At 49.6% G+C, this 19,243-nt stretch overlaps 1 protein-coding gene and 1 long non-coding RNA gene across 13 annotated transcripts in view; one reads left to right on the plus strand and one right to left on the minus strand.

Annotated features, from left to right (window-relative positions):
• Positions 1 to 827: 827 nt before the first annotated feature.
• Positions 828 to 19,243, plus strand: part of Tmem94 (transmembrane protein 94) — a 33,615-nt gene continuing 15,199 nt past the window's right edge. For 2 of the 10 annotated variants that reach the window (XM_017314774.2, XM_030246338.1), the window contains exon 1: positions 15,735 to 16,376. In XM_017314774.2, coding sequence (XP_017170263.1) covers positions 16,320 to 16,376 — 57 coding nt within the window. In that variant the 5' untranslated portion in view covers positions 15,735 to 16,319. Of the gene's footprint in view, positions 963 to 2,134; positions 2,358 to 10,852; positions 11,299 to 11,529; positions 11,620 to 12,656; positions 12,787 to 15,734; positions 16,377 to 19,243 lie in introns of those variants that run through there. The other 8 variants (XM_006534270.3, XM_017314773.1, XM_030246339.1 and 5 more) reach the window with 7 other exon arrangements.
• Gm46302 lies at positions 9,092 to 12,647 on the minus strand. Of its 3 annotated transcripts, XR_003949799.1 has the most exons (4): positions 12,391 to 12,647; positions 12,082 to 12,195; positions 11,354 to 11,579; positions 10,723 to 10,854 (listed from the first exon to the last, which is right to left on the minus strand). It is a non-coding gene; the product is annotated as a predicted gene, 46302 (long non-coding RNA). The 3 variants fall into 3 exon arrangements; XR_001780365.2 differs by lacking the exon at positions 10,723 to 10,854 and adding an exon at positions 9,092 to 9,381 and having other exon boundaries at positions 12,082 to 12,647; XR_001780364.2 differs by having other exon boundaries at positions 12,082 to 12,647.

A 19,243-nucleotide genomic window follows, 5' to 3' on the forward strand; every position in this document is an offset into this window, starting at 1 on the left:
GTTCTATGAGTGTTCAAGGTAACAGCTGAACTGGTTTAAACAGAGTTAAATCAGTAAAATGGCTTCTTGTCTAGCCGAAAAGAGGGATTGTAATCGCATGATTAAATTCATTATTATAAGGAAGGGGCTCTTTTTTCCCAGGACCAGATATGACCCTTTCTGACTTCATAAACAGAAAAAAAAACTTTTTTTTTTTTTTTCTAAAAGCAACCCTTCCAGACTTAGATCTCTGGGAAAATGGAAGTAAATACTGACACAGGCTTATTTTGTTTTCCCAAGAGAGGGTTCCCAAGCGATTTCTCTAATTAGTCTAGAAAAAAAAAGTTGTTTTCAAGCTTGTTTTTCCTTTTAGATTTCAAATGAACTGAGGGTGAAATAACAGTATTGCTTTAGATTCTCCAGCTTTGGTTGGTCCATAATATTAGTACTGAGGGACTTTTAAAGATTAAGGAAGAATTGAAGAAAATACAGATAAGGCGATTTTTCAAGGGCCTCATTAAAAAATAATAAAGGGCAGAAGGTATCACCTGACCATGGCTCTAGAAAAATTTAGTGGGTAAACTAATGGGGAGGAAATTGTATGATTGCCTCTAGTCTGGTTCTATAGCGCTAAAAACGCGGGAGCTTCGTGCCGGAGATAGGACCCAGGCTTCCCCGGATCGCTTTAGAGTAACAATCACACAATTCCGCCAGGCTCCCGGAGGGGCGGTGGAGGTTACAGCTGAGCGCACCAAACAGCCAATAACAAATCAGAATCTTCCGCCTACCTCGAATTTCAACCAATCAGCGTCGGGATCTTTGGCTTGTTGGCCTGCGCGTCTGTTGCTGGGGGAAGGCGGCAAGCCTCCTCAGAGTTGCCCACAACGGACATGGCTGCGGCCCCTGGAGGCGGGGAGGTGAAGTGAGGAGGGGGCAGGGAGGGGTGAGGACGCGGGCGAGGAAGACCGTCCGAGGGGGCCCCGGTAAGTACGAGAAGGCCCGCGGCCCGAAGTGGGGAGCAAGGGGGCGTGGGGCTCGGCCTGCTGCGCCCTCTGAGTTCCTACCCGAGGCGAGGAGCGCCTGGGGTGTGCACCTAGCAAGTGGCACCAAAGGGGGTGTCTCTCTGTGCTGGAGGAGAGGGGCCGGCCGGCGCCTGCCTGCAACTCCGGGCCGGCTCCTTCCCTCACGTCCTCAAGGGTTTTTTGGTTTGTTTGTTTTCGTTTTCTCATGTCCCCTCTCTGTCCTGGCTTGCCCCTTGCCGGGGTCCCACGTCAGAAATAAAGGTTGTGTCCAACAAAGAACCCTTGGCCCAGGTCCGCCGTGGCTGGGCCCCGGGCCAGCGACTGCCAATCCTGATGCCACGAGTGTTTATTTGTAGGCCCCTGGGTGTCCCCGGCCCAAATAAAGGCGGTTTTCTGCCACAGCGCGCGCTGTGCTCGCCGCCCGGAGTGGACGGGATCTCTGCACCCGCCCGCCTGCTAGACACTGCGAGGGACTTCCAGTTCAGTGCAAGGCTGCGATGTTGCAGTTGGGGCGTGCTTCCCCGATTTTAGAGTCACATAAAGATGCTTCGGAAGCCAGCGTAGCACCACAGCCTTTGCAGTTCTGTAAAGCAGTTTCCCTGTTTTTTCCCTACCGCGAAACCCTACAGTTAAAAGCCTTGGGGGAAGGTTCAGTACCTAAAGCAACAACAAATAAGAGTGACGGAGGGAATAGAAAAGTTTGACGGTCACTTTCAGAGTCAGACCATTGTACAGTGTAGGCTCATCCTGGAGAACGAATTAGCAGTTCAGACAGAGTCCCCGGACACTCTGCAGTGGAATGTCACCGGCTGTATTCGCTGTCACTTCTCTCTTGGCAGAATTACAAGCAGGGGAACCTAGAGTCTGGCGAGCACTGCATTAACAAGCTACCTCTTTGATAATCAGTACCCCCAGGTAGTTTGAGAGGTAACTGCCCTTGAACGCCCGCCTCTGCACATTCCACTTGGTATAAGACCTCAATAGATGGTTAGAAGACAGGCAGGAGGCTGGCCAGGCCACAAGAGGGAAAGAAATCAGAAAACACTTGACATTTCTATTTTAAGTGGCTAGGAAGTGCCAGCTCCCAGGGAAGAGAGTCAACCTCAACCGTTTGGAAGGCTTACCTCCTGAAGAACGAATTAGCAATAAAGGTCACAGTCCTTGTGCTCCTCCCTGCTCCTTTCCCCTAAATTGGACTCCAGAATCAATTTCTATACAGCAGTCAGATGCTTACTGCCGACACGCTAGGTATTATTTAACCTGTCGTGGTCAGTGAGCTGGAAAGACCTTCGGGGCCTCTAAGGACACCCCTGATTTCCGAGTGAGAAGGCTCCTGGTCTCCCACTGCACCTTGCGGTAACCGGTAACCCCGTGTCGGTGGTTTTTATTCCGTTGCTATTGTGTCTGTGTTCTGTTCACTGCGCTGTCTTCCATGGCTGAAAAGATAAGTTTCTGTAATAGGGTTTGAAAGTCTAGTTTGCAGGCGGGCTTAAGTGAAGTAAAGGTTAGGCCGCTGCAGAATCGGAAAGTTTTCCTTCCAGAAGACTCAGCCATTGTGGTTTGGTGATCAGGGGTTTGTATAATCATCAGCTTGGCCTGCGGCTGCCGGCTTGGTAGTAAACAGTGCTGGTCACATGGTGTGGGAAGGAGGGAAAGGGCCAGATTTCAACCCAACCTTGACGCTCTCTCCTCCCTAACCCTGGTACATCTCACTATGGAGTTGTTTTTGGTTTTTGTTTTTTCAAGACAGGGTTTCTCTGTGTAGCCCTGGCTGTCCTGGAACTCACTTTGTAGACCAGGCTGGCCTCGAAGTCAGAGATCCTCCTGCCTCTGCCTCCCGAGTGCTGGGATTAAAGGCGTGCTCCATCACTGTCCGGCCACTGATAGAGTTTTAACATAATCGTGTGATCTCGGTTTTTATAATTTCGGGATCCACTGGAAGAAGACTCTTGTGCTAAGCAGCCTTCCTTTGCGGGAAGTTCTCAGAACCTACCGGGAAACGAGGAAAGACGTTATTGATGAGAGACACAGAGGCGTATAAACCTGCCCTGGGCTGCAGCAAACTCAAAAGACAGCAGCACCGCTTTGGGAATGTTAGGCAGAGCCAGAGTTTGCTGGGTTTTTCTTTTTAGTAGTGGTGAAATAATGCATTTCCTGAGACTTAGCACAAGATCTGTGGCAGTTAGTACATTTGTGTTATTGTAAGACCACCACTGCCACCCATTTCTAAAGATTTATTTATTATATGTAAGCACACTGTAGCTGTCTTCAGACACTCTAGAAAAGGGCATCAGATCCCATAACAGATGGTTGTGAGCCACCATGTGGTTGCTGGGATTTGAACTCAGGTCCTCTGGAAGAGCAGTCAGTGCTCTTAACCGCTGAGCCATCTCTCCAGCCCCACATTACATTTTCTGTCTCTGTTGTTTTTGAATGTTCTAGAAAACTCATATAAGAGAGATCATGTGATTGTTCCTTGTGACAGCTCAATTCCTTTAGCTTGTTTTGAAGGCCCTGACACCTCCCTACAGTTTGATATTTTTCTTATTGAAATGTTCACTGTAAACTGTGTGGTGGTGGTGGTGTATGCCTTTAATCCCAGTACTTGGGAGGCAGAAGCAGGCAGATCTCTGTGAGTTCAAGGCCAGCCTGGTCTTGAAAGCAAGTTTCCAGAATAGCTAGGGCTACACAGAGAGACCCTGTCTTGAAAATCCAATATATGTATATTTCACTGTATAAATTCATTGTACCTAACCTTGTGTCACATAAGGATGAGTTCAAATAAGTGTCTGTCATAGATTGAGCAACCCCCCCAGCCCCGCCCTTCCCCATCCCCCTCTCACACTTATGTCCTTTGTTCTCTAGAGCAGTGGTTCTCAGCCTTCCTCATGCTGTGGTGACCCAACCATAACATTATTTTGTTGCTACTTCATGACTGCAATGTAAACATCTGATATGGGGATCGAGACACACAAGTTGAGAGCCACTGCCCTGGATACTTTTGCTTCTCTTTTCATATCTCGCGTGCGTGCGTGCGTGTGTGCGTGTATGCATGTATGTGTGATTTTTATATCTATGTAAAATTTAGGAGCTAAGAATGAGAGAAAAATACAGTATTTGAGACTGGCTTAATTCACGTAATGATTCTCTCTAGTTATAGCCATTTTCCTGCAAACGATATAACTTTGTTCTTAAGGGCTGAAAAAACAAATGCCCTTGTGTCCATGTAGCCCAATCTCCCCCCTTTTCCTGCTCTTGGTCACTGGTCCTCAACTCAGCTGTTTTTGAACAGTATTGGTCAACATGGGCGTACAAATGTCTGTGACATTGCCTTGGAGTCTTTCCGGATAAAATACCATCTAGCTGGCTCACGTGCTAGATGTGTTTTAAGGTTTTTGTTTGGTTGGTTTTTTTCAAGACAGGATCTCTTGTGCACAGACCTGGGCTGTCCTGATGAAACTTACTCTGCAGACCCAGTTGGCCTCAGACTCAGAGACTTGCCAGCTTTTGCCTCCTGAGTGCTGGGATCAAAGGCACTGCTGCCACCCCTGGCCTTGGCAGGCTTCTGTACTGGATTTCCTTAGTGGCTGAGTGGTTTTCATCCCCCAGCAGTGGATGCTGGCTCCCTCTTGTCTTTGCCAGCATCCCCTGTCACTTATTTTTTTAACAACTGCCACTCTGATTCAGGTTTGCATTTCTCTGACTGTCGTAGAAGCTGGATCGTTTCCGTAGGCTTATTGGCTATCTGTGTTTCATCTTTTTTTTTTTTTTGGTTTTTCGGGACAGGATTTCTCTGTATAGCCCTGGCTGTCATGGAACTCACTCTGTAGACCAGACTGGCCTCGAACTCAGAAGTCCGCCTGCCTCTGCCTCCCGAGTGCTGGGATTAAAAGCGTGTGCCACCACGCCCGGCTCTGTATTTCATCTTTTGTGAGAACTAGCTGTCTGTTTTGTAAGCCTTTCATTGACTCAGTTGTTTGATTTCCCATTGGCTAGCTTTCGGAGTTCTTTGAATATTCTCTATATTAATATTCTGTTAGATGTCTAGCTAGCAAAGCTCCCTCTTTTGTTCCACACTCCATTAACTGTTGTTGTCTTTGCTGTGCAAAGGCTTTGGAAGGTCATGAGGTCGCATGTGTGATTGGTGGCGCTGTGCTTTTATTTTCTGCATTGGAATACTCGGCTGCCTCTGGTGAAGGCTTTCCTTTCTCTAACTGAATTCTCTTTGTGCTTTTCTTAAAATCAATTGTCCGAAAATGTCTGGATCTATTTTTGGACTCTGAGATACCAAGCCAATACCACAGGGCTTTGAGTGCTGTGGTGTTACAGTCCTTGACGTAAGGAGGACTCCGTTAACTTTTGTGTACTTTTCCTCCCTCTCCCCCTTCCCACGTCTCCTCTTCCTCCGTTCTCCCTTGGCTTTCTTCCTCTTCTGCTCTTTTGAGTCTCATTATTACTTGATGGATGAGGCTGGCCCACCTTTCCGGTTGCTGCTCTCTGGAAGCCTTTTGTATCATCCTGCTCTTCCTCTTCCTCCTCCCGTTGGCCAAGGTATTGCTCTGCAGCTCGGATTGGCCTGACCCTTGCAATGCAGAACAGGCTGTGTTTGAACCCGTGGTGATCCTCTTGCCTTTGGCTCCTTGGTGCTGGGATTATAGAAGTAAGCCACCGGATGGATCTGTTTTCTTCTCTGTTCTGTACTGTGGGGGTGGGAGAGGCAGCTCATCAGGTGAGGAGCTTCTCTCTCAAGCCCAGCCGCCAGATTTCAGTCCCTGTCCCCTGTGATGGAAAGATAGGATCAACTCCTGCAAGATGCCCTCTGACCGCCATGCATGTTTGTCATAGCTAGGAATGACAACACGGGCCTTTAATCCCAGCACTTGGGTGGAGGAGATTCACCAGAATATCTGTAAGTTTGAGGCCAGCGTGGTCTGCATTGATGAGCTCCAGGTCAACCAGGGCTGTCTCAAAAACAAAACTAAAAAAAAGCAAACGGATGTGTGTTGTGCAACTGAACAAAGTATCCCAGGCACACTGTGCTATAGACAGAGGGCAGGTATCTTTCTTGCTGGGAAGAAGATGTCTTTGTTATATAGACTGGATGGTAGTGAACTTTGAGTGGCTATGCTCACGTGCTGGAATTGCATTTAACTAAGTCATATATGGTAGTTCTGCACAGTGGTGTTGAGTGGCTATGCTTACGTGCTGGAATTGCATTTAACTAAGTCATACATGGTAGTTCTGCACAGTTGTGTTTGAGCCTCTGCTGCTGAGCACTTCCCAGTTAAGTTGACCCTGTCCGATTTGGCTCATCTTTGTTACCTGTGAGCTTTCTTGGATGTGGACCTCGATGATTTTGCCAGGGTTATGTATGCTCTCTAAGAATTTGATTACCGTGCGTGCCATCTGTTTCCTCACTGATAAAAATATTGACTAGAATGCAAAGAACAAAACTTGGTAGCTTGCTGTTGAAAACCTTGATTCGATATAACATTAACACACCAGTTAGCTCTCTTTGGGTACTGATATTTAATTATATATAGACCCATCAAATTGGTGTGTTGAGCAAGGCCACTGGGCAAGTCTGGATGGTGGAGATTATACTAGAAGGGTCTAGATGGACAGACAACTCTCCACCTCACACTCAAACAGAGCCTTGGTCCCGACTTGGTTTTGCAGCCTCGGTTCTGAGCTTGGCAGAAAGAGCAGCCATCCTTCTTCCCATGGTTGTTGCAGCTTTCTGTTTCTGTTTCTGATTCTGATTTTTGGCTGCTTGTTGTGGCAAACCAACAATTTTATATGTTATAATTTTATTATATTAAAATGTTATAACTTTCTTCTAACTCTCCTGCATGTCATGTCTTCCCTTTTTCCCTCTGATCTTTCTTTCTTTTTTTAAACTCTTTAAAAATCTTGGAGTTGGGGCTGGAGAGATGGCTCAGTGGTTAAGAGCACCGACTGCTCTTCCAGAGGTCCTGAGTTCAAATCCCAGCAACCACATGGTGGCTCACAACCACCCATAATGAGATCTGACGCCCTCTTCTGGTGCATCTGAAGACAGCTACAGTGTACTTAGATACAATAATAAATAAAAATATTAAAAAAAAATAAAAATAAAATAAAAATCTTGGAGTCACCTTAGTAACTGTCTGTGATTCCTCAAGGCCTCTTGCCAGGCTCAGCCTCAGTCCTTCCAGGAGACGTTCCTGGTCTTTTAAATTATGCTTTTATCTGTTGACTTTCTGTGCATGTGTATGTGTGCAGGCTCCCGAGTATCGTGGTACGTGTGGAAGGCAGAGGAAGACCTGTGGGGCCACTCTCTCCTACCACGGAGGTCCTCAGGTCCTTAGGCTAGCCTCAACTAGTCCTCAGCTGAGCCATCTCACCAGCCCTTAGTGATCTGGTTTTATAGGGGCCCAAACTGTTATATTGTAAATTTCTCTGTGGCTCGTGCTTACAGTCCCAGTCATTTGGGAGGCCGAGAATGGAGGATTGAGAGTTTGACACTTTCTGTGTGACACAGCGGTGCCCCTGTGTGTGTGGTAGCATGTGCTCACAGCCCCAAGCACTGTGTGTGTGGTGCTCACAGCCCCAAGCACTGGAGAAACTGAACCCAACCAAGCAATCTCTTTTCCTGAGGAAGAGATGTTATGTCTTACACTCTGGAAGCCTTCATCCCTTACCCTCATCTGTGAAGCCTGTGGGCTTTGGTTTGTTGGCCGGCGGCTTTCTGTTGCTAAAGTCCCAAGACAATCACTGAGGAAAAAAGGAGGTTTCTTTGTGGCTCATGGTTTCATGGATGGACTCTTTTTTTTTTGTTGTTGTTGTTGTTGTTGTTTTTTTTTTTTTTTTTTTTTTTTTTGGTTTTTTGGTTTTTCAGGACAGGGTTTCTCTGTAGTCCTGGCTGTCCTGGAACTCACTTTGTAGACCAGGCTGGCCTCCAACTCAGAAATCCTCCTGCCTCTGCCTCCCGAGTGCTGGGATTAAAGGTGTGCGCCACCACGCCCGGCTTGGATGGACTCTTATACGAGGTACTCTCTTATGTCTGCCTTGTGCCGTGCAGCACCTGTTTTGAGACTCAGTTAAACCGTGGAGTATTCCCGCTCAGTTCTGCCTTCTACCTTACCATGGGGCAGTTCTCCTGCAGCAGGAGGCTGAATTTGTTCATCCGTCCTTCTGTGAATGGACGGTTGAACTGGGCCTCTGGTTTGGGGCTACTTTGAATATAAATGAGGGTAACTGTTTTTTTTTTTTCATATATGTGTGTGTGCATACATGTGCATATGCATGCTCTCATGTGTATGAAGACATATGTATATTCATACACATGTGCATGTGTGCTTGCCTGTGTGTATGTGTGTGTGTACCAGAGGTTAATGCTGAGTGTCTTCTTCAATTACTTACTATATATGGTAATGTTTGGTTTTTTGGGGTGCTGGGAATCAAAGTATGGTCCTCTGCAAGCAAAATAAGGACTCTAAAATGCTGAGCCATCTCTTTAGCTTCACGTGTGTGTGTGTGTGTGTGTGTGTGTGTGTGTGTGCTATATCAGGTGTATATAAGTCAAATAGTCAGATGACAGCTTTTTTTTTTTTAAGATTTATTTATTTTACATATATGAGTACACTGTTGATGTCTACAGACACACCAGAAGCGGGCATCAGATCCCATTACAGATGGTTGTGAGCCACCATGTAGTTGCTGGGAATTGAACTCAGGACCTCTGGAAGAGCAGCCAGTGCTCTTAACTGCTGAGCCATCTCTCCAGCCCCCAGATGACAGCTTTCCGTAGTCCATTTCCCTTTTTACATGTGAGTACCAGACATTGATCTCAGCTCATCAGGCTAGGCAGCAAGGACTCTCCACCCACCGAGTCATCTGACTGGCACTAGAAATATAACTTATATTTTAACCTTAACAACCTGTACTTATAGATTCCTTGCCATTTTCTGGAGACCGTATTATTTAGTCTGTAAACAGGTTCTCAGTTTGGGTTTTATCAATGTGAAAACATACCATGCATGACCAGGGCAACTCTTATAAAGGACAGCATACAGTCGGGGCTGGCTTAGTTTCAGAGGTTCAGTCATTATCGTCATGGAGTGAAGCATGGCAGCCTGCAGGCAGACATGGCGCTGGAGGAGCCAGAGTTCTACATCTTGATACATAGTCGGCCAGGAGAGGACTATCTTTTGCAGACAGCCAGGAGGAGGGTCTCGCTTCTGCGCTGGGCAGAACATGAGCATAGGTCCTCAAAGCCAACCTCCACAGTGCCAGCCTTCCTCCAGTAAGGTCATACCTGTTCCAATAGGGTCACGCCTCGTAATGGTACAGCTTCCCAGGGGCCAAGCATATTCAAACCACTACAGAGACAGTTTTCCTTTAAAAAAATTTTTTTGAAATTAAAATCTAATTACATTATTTCCCCTTTCCCATTCCTCCCTCCAACCCTTCCCATGCACCCCTCCTCCAATCTCTCTCAAAATCATGCCCTCTTTTATTGGTTTGTTTGTTTTGTTTTGTTTGAGACGGGATTTCACTATGTAGCCCTGGCTGGACTGGAACTCACTATGTGGACCAGGCTGACCTCAAACTCACAGAGACCCACCTGCCTCAACATCCCAAGTACTGGGATGAAAGGCGTGTTCCACAATACCTGGCAAGGCCTACTTTCTTATTTTTTTATTTTTTTTTTAAGATTTATTTATTATTATATGTAAGTACACTGTAGCTGTCTTTAGACACACCGGAGGAGGGCATCAGATCTCATTGTGAGTGGTTGTGAGCCACCATGTGGTTGCTGGGAATTGAACTCAGGACCTTTGGAAGAGCAGTCAGTGCTCTTACCCGCTGAGCCATCTCTCCAGCCCCTCTTATTTTTTCTCTTGGTTTTTGGTTTTTCGAGACAGGGCTTCTCTGTGTAGCCCTGGCTGTCCTGGAACTCACTTCTTAATTGTTGTTTTATATATATATATATGCACACACACACACAGAGGCTTATATGTTCCTAAATATATATAAATATGATAGCACTTGTATGTAAATAATTTTAGGGCTGACTGTTTGGTATCAGACGACCAGTTCAGGGATTGTTTCCTGGGGAAGTCTGTTTCTCTCACTCTCAGAGATCCTTAGTTTACTATAGTTCTAGGGTTGGGGCCCTGTGAGATTTCCCCTTTCCATGCTAGGATGTCTATTGCTGGTGTCCATGATCAGGTCTTGTTTAAGCAGTCATGTTGGTGAGGCGTCATGGGTGCAGCTTCCGTGACATTCCCAAGAGATAAAAATCTCCCAGTGAACTTCCTGTTTCCTTGGCTCTTATGACCCTGTAGCCCCTGTTCTGCTAAGATCCCTGAGTCTGGGGGCAGGAGCTGTGCCGTGTCTGTGTCAGGGCACTTGCTCTCTGCATTTTGATCTGTTGTGGTTTTCTGGAATGGTCTCCATCTGTTGCAAAGAGACACTTCATCCCAGTCTATACCTTCTGTTTCCTCTCATTCCACTTTAGTTTTGAGTTCTTATTTTTTCTTATCATATAACTTAAAACATTTACTCATTTATCAAGTTTGAGTGTAAGTGTTGTGTGCATGTGTGTGTGTGTGTGGGCATGCCTGTATGTGTGCGTGCGTGTGCATGTGTGTGTGTGTGTGTGTGTGTGTGTGTGCATGCCTGTATGTGTGCGCATGCGGGTGCGTGTTCACTCATGGCCACCGTGCTTCACACATGGAGGTCAGAGGACAACTTACAGAAGTTGCTTCTCTCCTTCCATCCTGTGGGATCCTGGTTCAGACTCAGGCTTGACAGCGTGTGAGTCCCTATTCTTAACGTAGGTGGACCTGATTGTCATTTCTTGCTGCTAGAGAGTAATAGAGTAATTATTGAGCACCAAATACTGTGCCAGGCCCCTTAAATGCACTACTTTGACATAATTCTCATGACACTGCTGTGAAATCTCTATTGCCACATCCATCCTAAGGGCGAGTAGCCGAAGCTGAAAAGGACAAACAAGTTACCAAGATCACTCAGTGTTTGATACGTGTTAGAGACTTGAACCCACAGGTGTTCATTTAGTTTGACACTTAGGCTCTTTCACAGTGAGCTATAGGCGGAGCTGGCCCTTTAAGGCTTCTGCTCCTGATTTCAGGTCAGGTGTTAAGAACGGTCTTCTTTCAGAAACCCATGTATGGAATGATGGGAATACAGAGACTCTTAGAAAAATGTCATGTTCCTGGCTGCCCTCTGCACTGCCGGTTCCAGCTGGCCACAGTTAACTTCCCTCTGGTTGTGTTGGCAGAAGAAGGTAATAGGAACAATCCCCTTCTGGGTCCTGGTGACTCCCGCTGTGCGCTTAATACCTTATTCAGCCCCTGCAGGGGTGGAGCGTCACGGGTTCCTCAGCCATAGCCATGATCAGGGTTCAGGCTGCCTGGTCAGGGTGGCCTTGGGCAGGAGTGATGTGGCCTCTAAGGATCCAATTTCAGTTGGCTGCCAGAGACTGAATGTCACTGCGTTGCAAGGCCACTTCCAGCATCACTGTCTCTGACCCCTCCGGAATGGCTCAGCTCTGATTGGAGGTGCAGGCTGAAAAGAAGGAGTGGGGAGAGACTTGGCAGCATGGCAGGTGACATCAGCTTGGGTCCCGCCTTGAGGAATTGGGTGGGATTTGGGAATGGAGTTGGTGTCTTCAGACCTGGGCTCTCCGGCCGGCCCTCTGGACATAGATTTTTAATTGTTTCTGGACAGCTCTTTTATGGGTCAGCTCTCCTGGGCCTCTGATTCCTCGTAATAAGGTTGGCTGCAGGCCCCCCCGAGGGAACTGCCCTCATCAGCAGGTTAGTGCTTTCTGCAAGAGGAGGCTTCTGGCTCCAAACCAGATTACTCAGTGCCACTCTTTACTGAGAACATGCCCTGATCTGAAATTGTGCAAGTCGAGCTGGCTGCCAGGATGGAAGAGTGAGGGTCGGGGCTCAGGTGGGGTCAGGCAGGCTGCTGAGGATCCAACCCAGGGCAGAGCACACACGCTAAGCCTGTGTCCTGTCACATGTACATTCCGGCCCCCGCGCTGATTGCATTTCCCACATACCTGTTTGACATTTGTCACGCTGGTTGTCAGGGTGGCTGGCTGGTTCCCTGCAGACTTCTGCCCAAGGTGCCTCTGTCTAGAACTGCTGTCACCCACACAAGAGGCTCAGAAGACCTGTGGGCATGTATGTGCTGGCAAATGTGTCACATGTCCCTGGGCACATGGAGTGTGTGCCTGCTTCTGCCAGCTCTCTTTCCACCCCCCCCCCCCCATGTTCCTGATTCCTTGATGGCATTAAACTCCAGATGAGGTTACTGCTGACTTTAACTCCAATTTTAAGATGCCCTGATACTCTAAAGAATGCCCTACCTGTCTGCGGGGTGTCAGTGACTCAGAGTACACAGGGAGCCGAAAACAGAATCCTTCTGAAAAGGAAGGTTGAAAGACAAGGGCTGGCCCTCCCGCCCAGGGCTGACTCCCGAGGCACAAGGCATGCAAGAGGCATAGATGCTGGAGGGCCAGGCCAGCAGGGTGCTAGTGGGCTGTGGCTTAGTTGAGATTGTCACATTGCACAACAACGGTCTCCAAATTCTGTGACCTTACTTACGGGATTTCTTTCCACATTTTTTCCCCAGATGCTGTGACGGTGACACACTCACCGGGGTTTGTCCATGTTGGGGAGGAAGCTTCCTTCCAGGTGTGACCACATTCGTCTGGGCATGTCTGCAGTACCCTGGGCCCATGGACCTGAGGGAGAAGCACCTGGTGGGCCCTGTTCTGTTGCTGTGTGGCTGGGGGGGGGGGGTGGCGGGGATCTCTGTGGGGTTCTCCTCCCCTGGGTCTGCTGGGAGACCTTCAGCTCAGGGTTATGCAGTGAGCGCGGGGCAGGGAACTCTGAAGCTTGTCGGCCATACACTACGACGCCTGCTTAGAGGTTAGTGTTGCCTGGCTGGGATGCACAGGGTTTAAAGGTGGCCCAGCTAACACAGCTGCACCGCAGCAGGCTTTCTGATTGGGTTTGATCGCAAGCCAGTCTTGCCCAGAGCTGTGTAATTTGGTTTGTTTGCGCTGTGCTCGGGCTGTGCCCCAACCTGCCTGGCCATGTTGAAGACTGTTGGGCACCGTGTCTGTGGTTAGGGACAAGAGCCTCATCAGATTCCAAACACAGCTGTGTGTTAATCAACAGGAATGAGCTGGGCCTAGTGGTACAGGTCTGTAACTCCACTTACTCCAGAGGCCGAAGAATTGCAAATTCAGGGCCTGCCTGGACCGCAGAGTGAGTTCAAGGCTGCCTTTGACAACTTTGTGAGGTCATCTCTCTACCCCTTAAATCAGTCAGGCTTGAAGGGTGCAGGCTGTTGAAGTCTGGGCCTGCCCTCAGGTGCGCAGTCTTAGGATAGAAGCAGATTTAGACTATTCCTCTCCTATGGCTAAGACTGCCCTCCGACCCCCTTCGGAACAAGTCCTTGTGTCTCTTGCCTGGTTTCTGCATATCTTACTAATACCTGCTCACTGGGTCATTGCCCTGGGGAATTTATGAGCACATGAGTCCTGGACTGGAAAGCCACATACCAGCAGCAGCCATGCTTGTGGAACATTGGCCTTAGAGCGACAGAGCCCTTAGAGGCTAGGATGATGGCTCCCAGCTTGTAGAGGGCTGTGGTATAGTTGAGGGTCAGAAGGATAGTCAGTTTAGTAGTAGAGCCCACCGGGGTTTTGACCTGCACAAGAACATTTTCTTTTTCCTCTTTTCTTTTCTTTTCTTTTCTTTTCTTTTCTTTTCTCTTCTCTTCTCTTCTCTTCTCTTCTCTTCTCTCTCTCTCTCTCTCTCTCTCTCTTGTTTTTTTTTGTTTTTTTTTTCCGAGACAGGGTTTCTCTGTATAGCCCTGGCTGTCCTGGAACTCACTCTGTAGACCAGGCTGGTCCCGAACTCAGAAGTCCGCCTGCCTCTGCCTCCCAAGTGCTGGGATTAAAGGTGTGCGCCACCACACCCGGCTCTTTTCTCTTTTTTAATTTATTATGAGTGTGTATGTAATGGCGTGTGGAAGGGCACGTGTGTTCCAGCATGCAGGTAGAGGTCAGAGGATACAACTTGGTGGAGTTGATTCTCTTCTTTGTTTGGGTTCTGGGAATCAAACTTGGGGCATCAGAGTTGAGTGGTGAGTGCTTTACCCACTGAGCAATCTTGCCAGCCAAGCAAGAATCTCTTCAATACTACAGTGGGCTTGAAAGATAGACCTGTAACCCAGGGCTCTCAGAAAGCTTCTTAGCTTAAAAAAAGGATTAGGAGGCGTGTGTGTGTGTGTGTGTGTGTGTGTGTGGTGACACTCGCTGCTCAGGTGGTCTGTCTGGGTCACTGCTGCTGGGTGATTTTGGCTCCCATCCCCTCTCAGACCCAGCAGTCTCCAGCCTGTGGAAAGTGCATGGTGGGTGAACTGTTGCAGTGAGAGCCTGGGCCCCTGCTCTGAGATAACAGGGCCATTTTCCTATCATCGGAGCAGGCGGCGTGGAAAGTGGGTGGAGAGAGTGGGTGGACTGTGTTGGTGCCCTCTGAGGTGTGCCTCGGAGCTGGGAGAGCTTTGCCCGAGTGCTTTCCACCCTAGCAGCAACTTCCTGGAGGGAGCCCAGGGACAGAAGTCTTTCTCAGTGACTACAGCTGATAGTCCTCACAGAGACTGGCACCGAAGCCAACCCCGCCCATCCCTCTTTCCTGCTCCCAACAAAGACTTCCTGCCCTTAACCTCTGGACTGCCCAGCCCCTCCTCTCTGTCCCCATTCAACTGTTTGGCAGGGGCCCCACAGGGAGGTACACAGGCCAGGGAGGGGAGAGGCCGGGAGGCTCTCTTTCCCTTCTAGCAGCTGGAGAGGGTGTAGTCTAGGAGACAGAGGGCCCTGGAGAAACACGCTCAGCCTCCAGCCTGCTCTCTAGCCAAGGGACCCATTAGGTTGGGCTCACTCCCTGGGCTGTTATATTGCCATACTGAAGATGGCTTGCCCATTAGCAGAGGAATGTCCAGCCCCCTACCAGTGCCTTACCTCTTCCTTCACCCAAATGCCTGTGCTGGCTTCTTTTATATCAGATTAGGGGCCCACAGCCATGTTTTTAGAGCCCTAGTCACCTAGACCCTGCTTTTGCCTGTGTCTGGTCTTGGTGACACACTCCTTTAACCTCACTCAGTACACAGGAGACAGGCAGGTCACTTGCGTTTGAGGACAACCTGTTCTCCATATATAGTTTTTTTTGTTTTTTGTTTTTTTCAAGACAGAGCTATATAGAAAGACCCTGTCACAAACAAACAAACAAACAAACAAACAAACAAACAAACAAACCAAAAGAAAGATCCAGGCACTCCCAGATCCCTGCCGTGCCCAAATGCACGTTGCCCTTAGTGGGTCAGCAGCTTGTGGGCTCTCCATGTCTCCTGGAAGGAAGGTGTTGAAATCCTGAGAAACTCCTTTTAGCTGGCCTTACCCTCTCCCAAGGCTACTGGTTTCTCCCTTCCAGCAGACTCCGAGCCTCCTAGAAATCCGTGCTGGAATCCCTGCTGGCCCCCTTGTGCTGCTGTTAATCAGGCACCAGCCCTCTGCCCCATTCCTGCAGCTCGCAGCATCTCTGTGTGCAGCTCACACTTCTGTGGGCTGGGTTGGCAGGCACTCTGGTGGATGATGCGCTCAGCCACAGTGTGGCCCCAGTGACCTGGGTCACAGTGGACAAGTAGTCTGGGAAGAGAGCCTGTGTCTGTGTCCCTCGGGGTACCTGGATGCCAGCATGTGCCCTCAGCGGGTCCCAACCCCTTGACGGTTTCTTTCATCTCTCCACATACCTCTCCCTCCATCTGGCAGCCCTCTGTCTGCACCTGTGCTTGCCCTGCATTAGCTTCCTCTGAAGGGACATCTCTCGGGCATCTGGTAAATTGTGGACCAACTTTTGCCTCTCGACCTCCTTTCTTCACCCTCCTCCTTCCTCTCTCTTCCCTCCCTCCCTCCCCTTCCCCCTCCCTCTCCCCCTCCCTCTCAGGGCTGCTGTTGCTGCCTGCTGCTGCCTCCTCCCTCCCTCCCTGAATCTGCAGCGTGACTGGAAAGAGGCTGAATTAATCAGCAGATTGAAGCTTCGCTCCGCTCTGCTGCGCCCAATTCTCTGCAGCACCTGCCTCTCGCTCACACACCTTCCAGCCCTCTCCCCTCTCTCACACAGCCTCCCTCTCCTGGCTCTCTCATTCTCTTCCGCTGCTTCCTCTATCCTTGCGGGTGGTGTTGGGAGTTACTACACCCGACTGCTGGTCCCTCAGGCTCTGCCCATGCTCTTCAAGCAGGCAGAGCTATGGATACCCAACCAGGGCAAGCACAGCAGCGCGGTGAGTATCACAGCTTGAGTCCTAACAAGGCCTTCTTCCCTGCCTGTGAAGGAGTCTTCTTCGGGTTTGCGGTTGCCAATGGAGTCCTCAAGATGCTGCAGAACAGGAGGCAGCCAGACTGAGCCTGAGATAGCTAGGTCTCTGGAAGGAGATTGGGACTGAATGCCAAAAAAGCTAGCATGTCTTGGAATGGCCAGCCAGGCTTTTAAGGTACCCAGAGCAGCTTTGGGAGTTGAGTTTCCCAGAGGAGAAAAGGATGTTAAGACCCGCCAAAGGATGGTAGGACTCGCCAAAGGATGCTAGGACCCAAGGCGTGCGCTCTCTCTCTATATATATATATCTATATATCTATATATCTATATCCCTCCGGGCCTGGATGTCATCACTTCTCTATAGTGAGGGGAGTTTTTCTCTGGTTTCTTCTGGGTTTCAGTAGCGGCTGAAGGTGGGTGAGGTCCGTGTGAGAAAGTACCAGGCTGCAGATAAGTCCAGATGTGCCCAGCTCGACTCAGAGGGATGGGTAGTGGCCGACTGTACTTCAGGGACTAGGGGTTGTGCTGAGCTCAACGGTGACTCCTCTCCACCTGTACTGATTAAAGCAGCTGTGAGCGGGTGGCCTGGGGAAGGGGTCTCCCTGACTATAACTGCTGGTCATCTGTTGTCAAGGTTACCAGGCAAGGTCTAAATTTGTAACCTACTTTCCTGAATGTAAGGCTACGATTTTGTTGTTTCTGAAACAGGTAGAGTAGGAAGAGCAGTTGCTATGTGGAGAGAATCTCATGTGTGCCCTGCAGGGACACAGGCAAGGTGCTGGGGGCTTCTTGGTGAGGTGGGGGCACCCAGCTATTGGAAGGCTCATAAGACGACTTGACCCACCGTGGCAGTGGGGTCCTGCTCAGCACTAGGTTGCTGATGGTGACTAGTCAGTCGTCTTTTCCTGGTGGTCCCCAAGAGTGCTAAGTCTCACGAGTTCTCCTCTTTAGCAGCAAAGCAGAGAAGCAGTCCTGCTTGTGATGGCGCCAGCCTCCCTGAGCAAAGACTTTGTTTTTGCCCGATATGGTGGGCAAATCTCAGTGCATGGGAGGCAGAGGCAGGCAGATCTCTGACTTGAGGTCAACATGATCTATATAGTGAGTTCCAGGACAGCCTGGGCTACAATGAGGCCCTGTCTCAAAAACTGAACCAACCCAACCCAACCCAAACCCTGCCTTTCTGGCTCAAGCCGGTTCCCTTTGCTCTGGCTGAATGAGAGCTCCGACAGTAGCAGGAAGGGCTGGTCTGCCTGACAGACTTCACTGTCCTTTTGTCCTGGTCCCTCTGGGCTGGAAGTCTCACTCCTGGCCCCAAGAATGTGTCTAGAGGTGCCAGCAGCAGGGAAAGGGGTGAGTTTTTAGCATCCAAGAAGCAGGGGAGATCTGGTTAGCCATGGGAACATAATTAAGGCACATCAAAATGTTCCTCACTCTTCTCGGCCTCAGTAGGTGAAGAGAAACGGACAGTACACAGCCTGTGTTGGTTTACGTTCTTTATTGCTTGGGTAATAGGAACTTCCTGCAGTCTCTTCAAGGCACCTAGGAATGTGGAATACCTGTCTCACCCCGCTGAGAAGGTGGCTCTGCCTGCCTGTCCCTCTCCAACCTGTTCTGTAGCTCCTTCAGAAAGGATGGTTTCCCCTGAGCTCCTTAGCTCTGGATCTTATGCCACGTGGGATAAAGCTAAGTCACAATGAGGGAAATCGAGATTTGGCCCTTTACTCTGGCCCGTCTGCCACTGGGGGGGAGGGTGTGTGTGTGTGTGTGTGTGTGTGTGTGTGTGTGTGTGTGTGAGAATAGGCTTAGCAGTTGACAGAGTTGAAGTCTGGAGAGGAGACTGGCTCAGAAGGCCTTCGTCCTCACCACAGGGCCAGCCTGTGTGGGCAGGCACTTCCTTTGGGCAGCCTGTAATTACGGAATAGCTTATTTTCCCCGTGGTGCACTGTCTTTAATCCCCTGTCTGGAGCTGGTGCCCCCGGCCAGACACAACATGTGGGGGCAGAAGTGTGCAGACAGCTCTGGAGGTGTCCTGTCCAGGGGGCATCTGGTACCCTCTCACCATGCCTCCCTTACCTGGGACATAGAAATCGAGTAATGATCGGACACACAGTCCTGCACGTGAGGCCGCAGAGGAGGCAGCGATATCAGGGTAGCCACTGTGTAGCCCAGGGCGCCAGTGAGTGGGCTGCAGGCCCGGCTAGAGGAAGGATGCCTCCCTGGTTCTCTGGCTTCTCCTGGGAGGTGTTTCTCAGTCTTACTGGGAGCTGCCCACTTCTGGGCATGAGGTCCGGCAGCTTCCCAAGTATCCTTATGGCCCTATGCAGTTTGCCGAGTCCTTTTTCCTTCCCTGCCCCGGTCTCTTGCACGTGCAGCCCTTATATCTTCCTGGGGTCCTCCCTCCCGCCACTGTTTTACACTTCAGACTTTCAGAGCTTCGGCCTCTGAATGCTGTGCATCCCAGGAACCCTGGGATCAGGCTCTAGAGGGGAAGCTGGGGAGACTGAGTCCAAGAGAGTGGGGAGGGAAGGTAAGAAGGTGCTAGGAGCACAGGCTTCCTCTGACCCAGATCCCCTCCCTCCGATGACGGGGGGGGGGGGGGGGTTGGGGGGGGTTGGGGGGGGGGGAGGCCCGGCCGGCCTGCCCTTTGTAGCCAGCTCCTTACCTTTCTTCTCCAGAGCCCCATGGAGGCCTCTGTCCTTCTGGAAGGTGGTAAAATAGACCCAGCTGCACTGAGTACTTGCTTGTTTTGGATCCTGGGCTCCGGAGGGCCAGGGCTCCTACTGGGTTAAGGTTAAGAAGCTAAGAATCTTGTAGTGAACACATTCAGGAAAGCTG

Source organism: Mus musculus, chromosome 11 (genome assembly GCF_000001635.26).
Source record: "Mus musculus strain C57BL/6J chromosome 11, GRCm38.p6 C57BL/6J".
Lineage (NCBI taxonomy): Eukaryota > Metazoa > Chordata > Mammalia > Rodentia > Muridae > Mus > Mus musculus.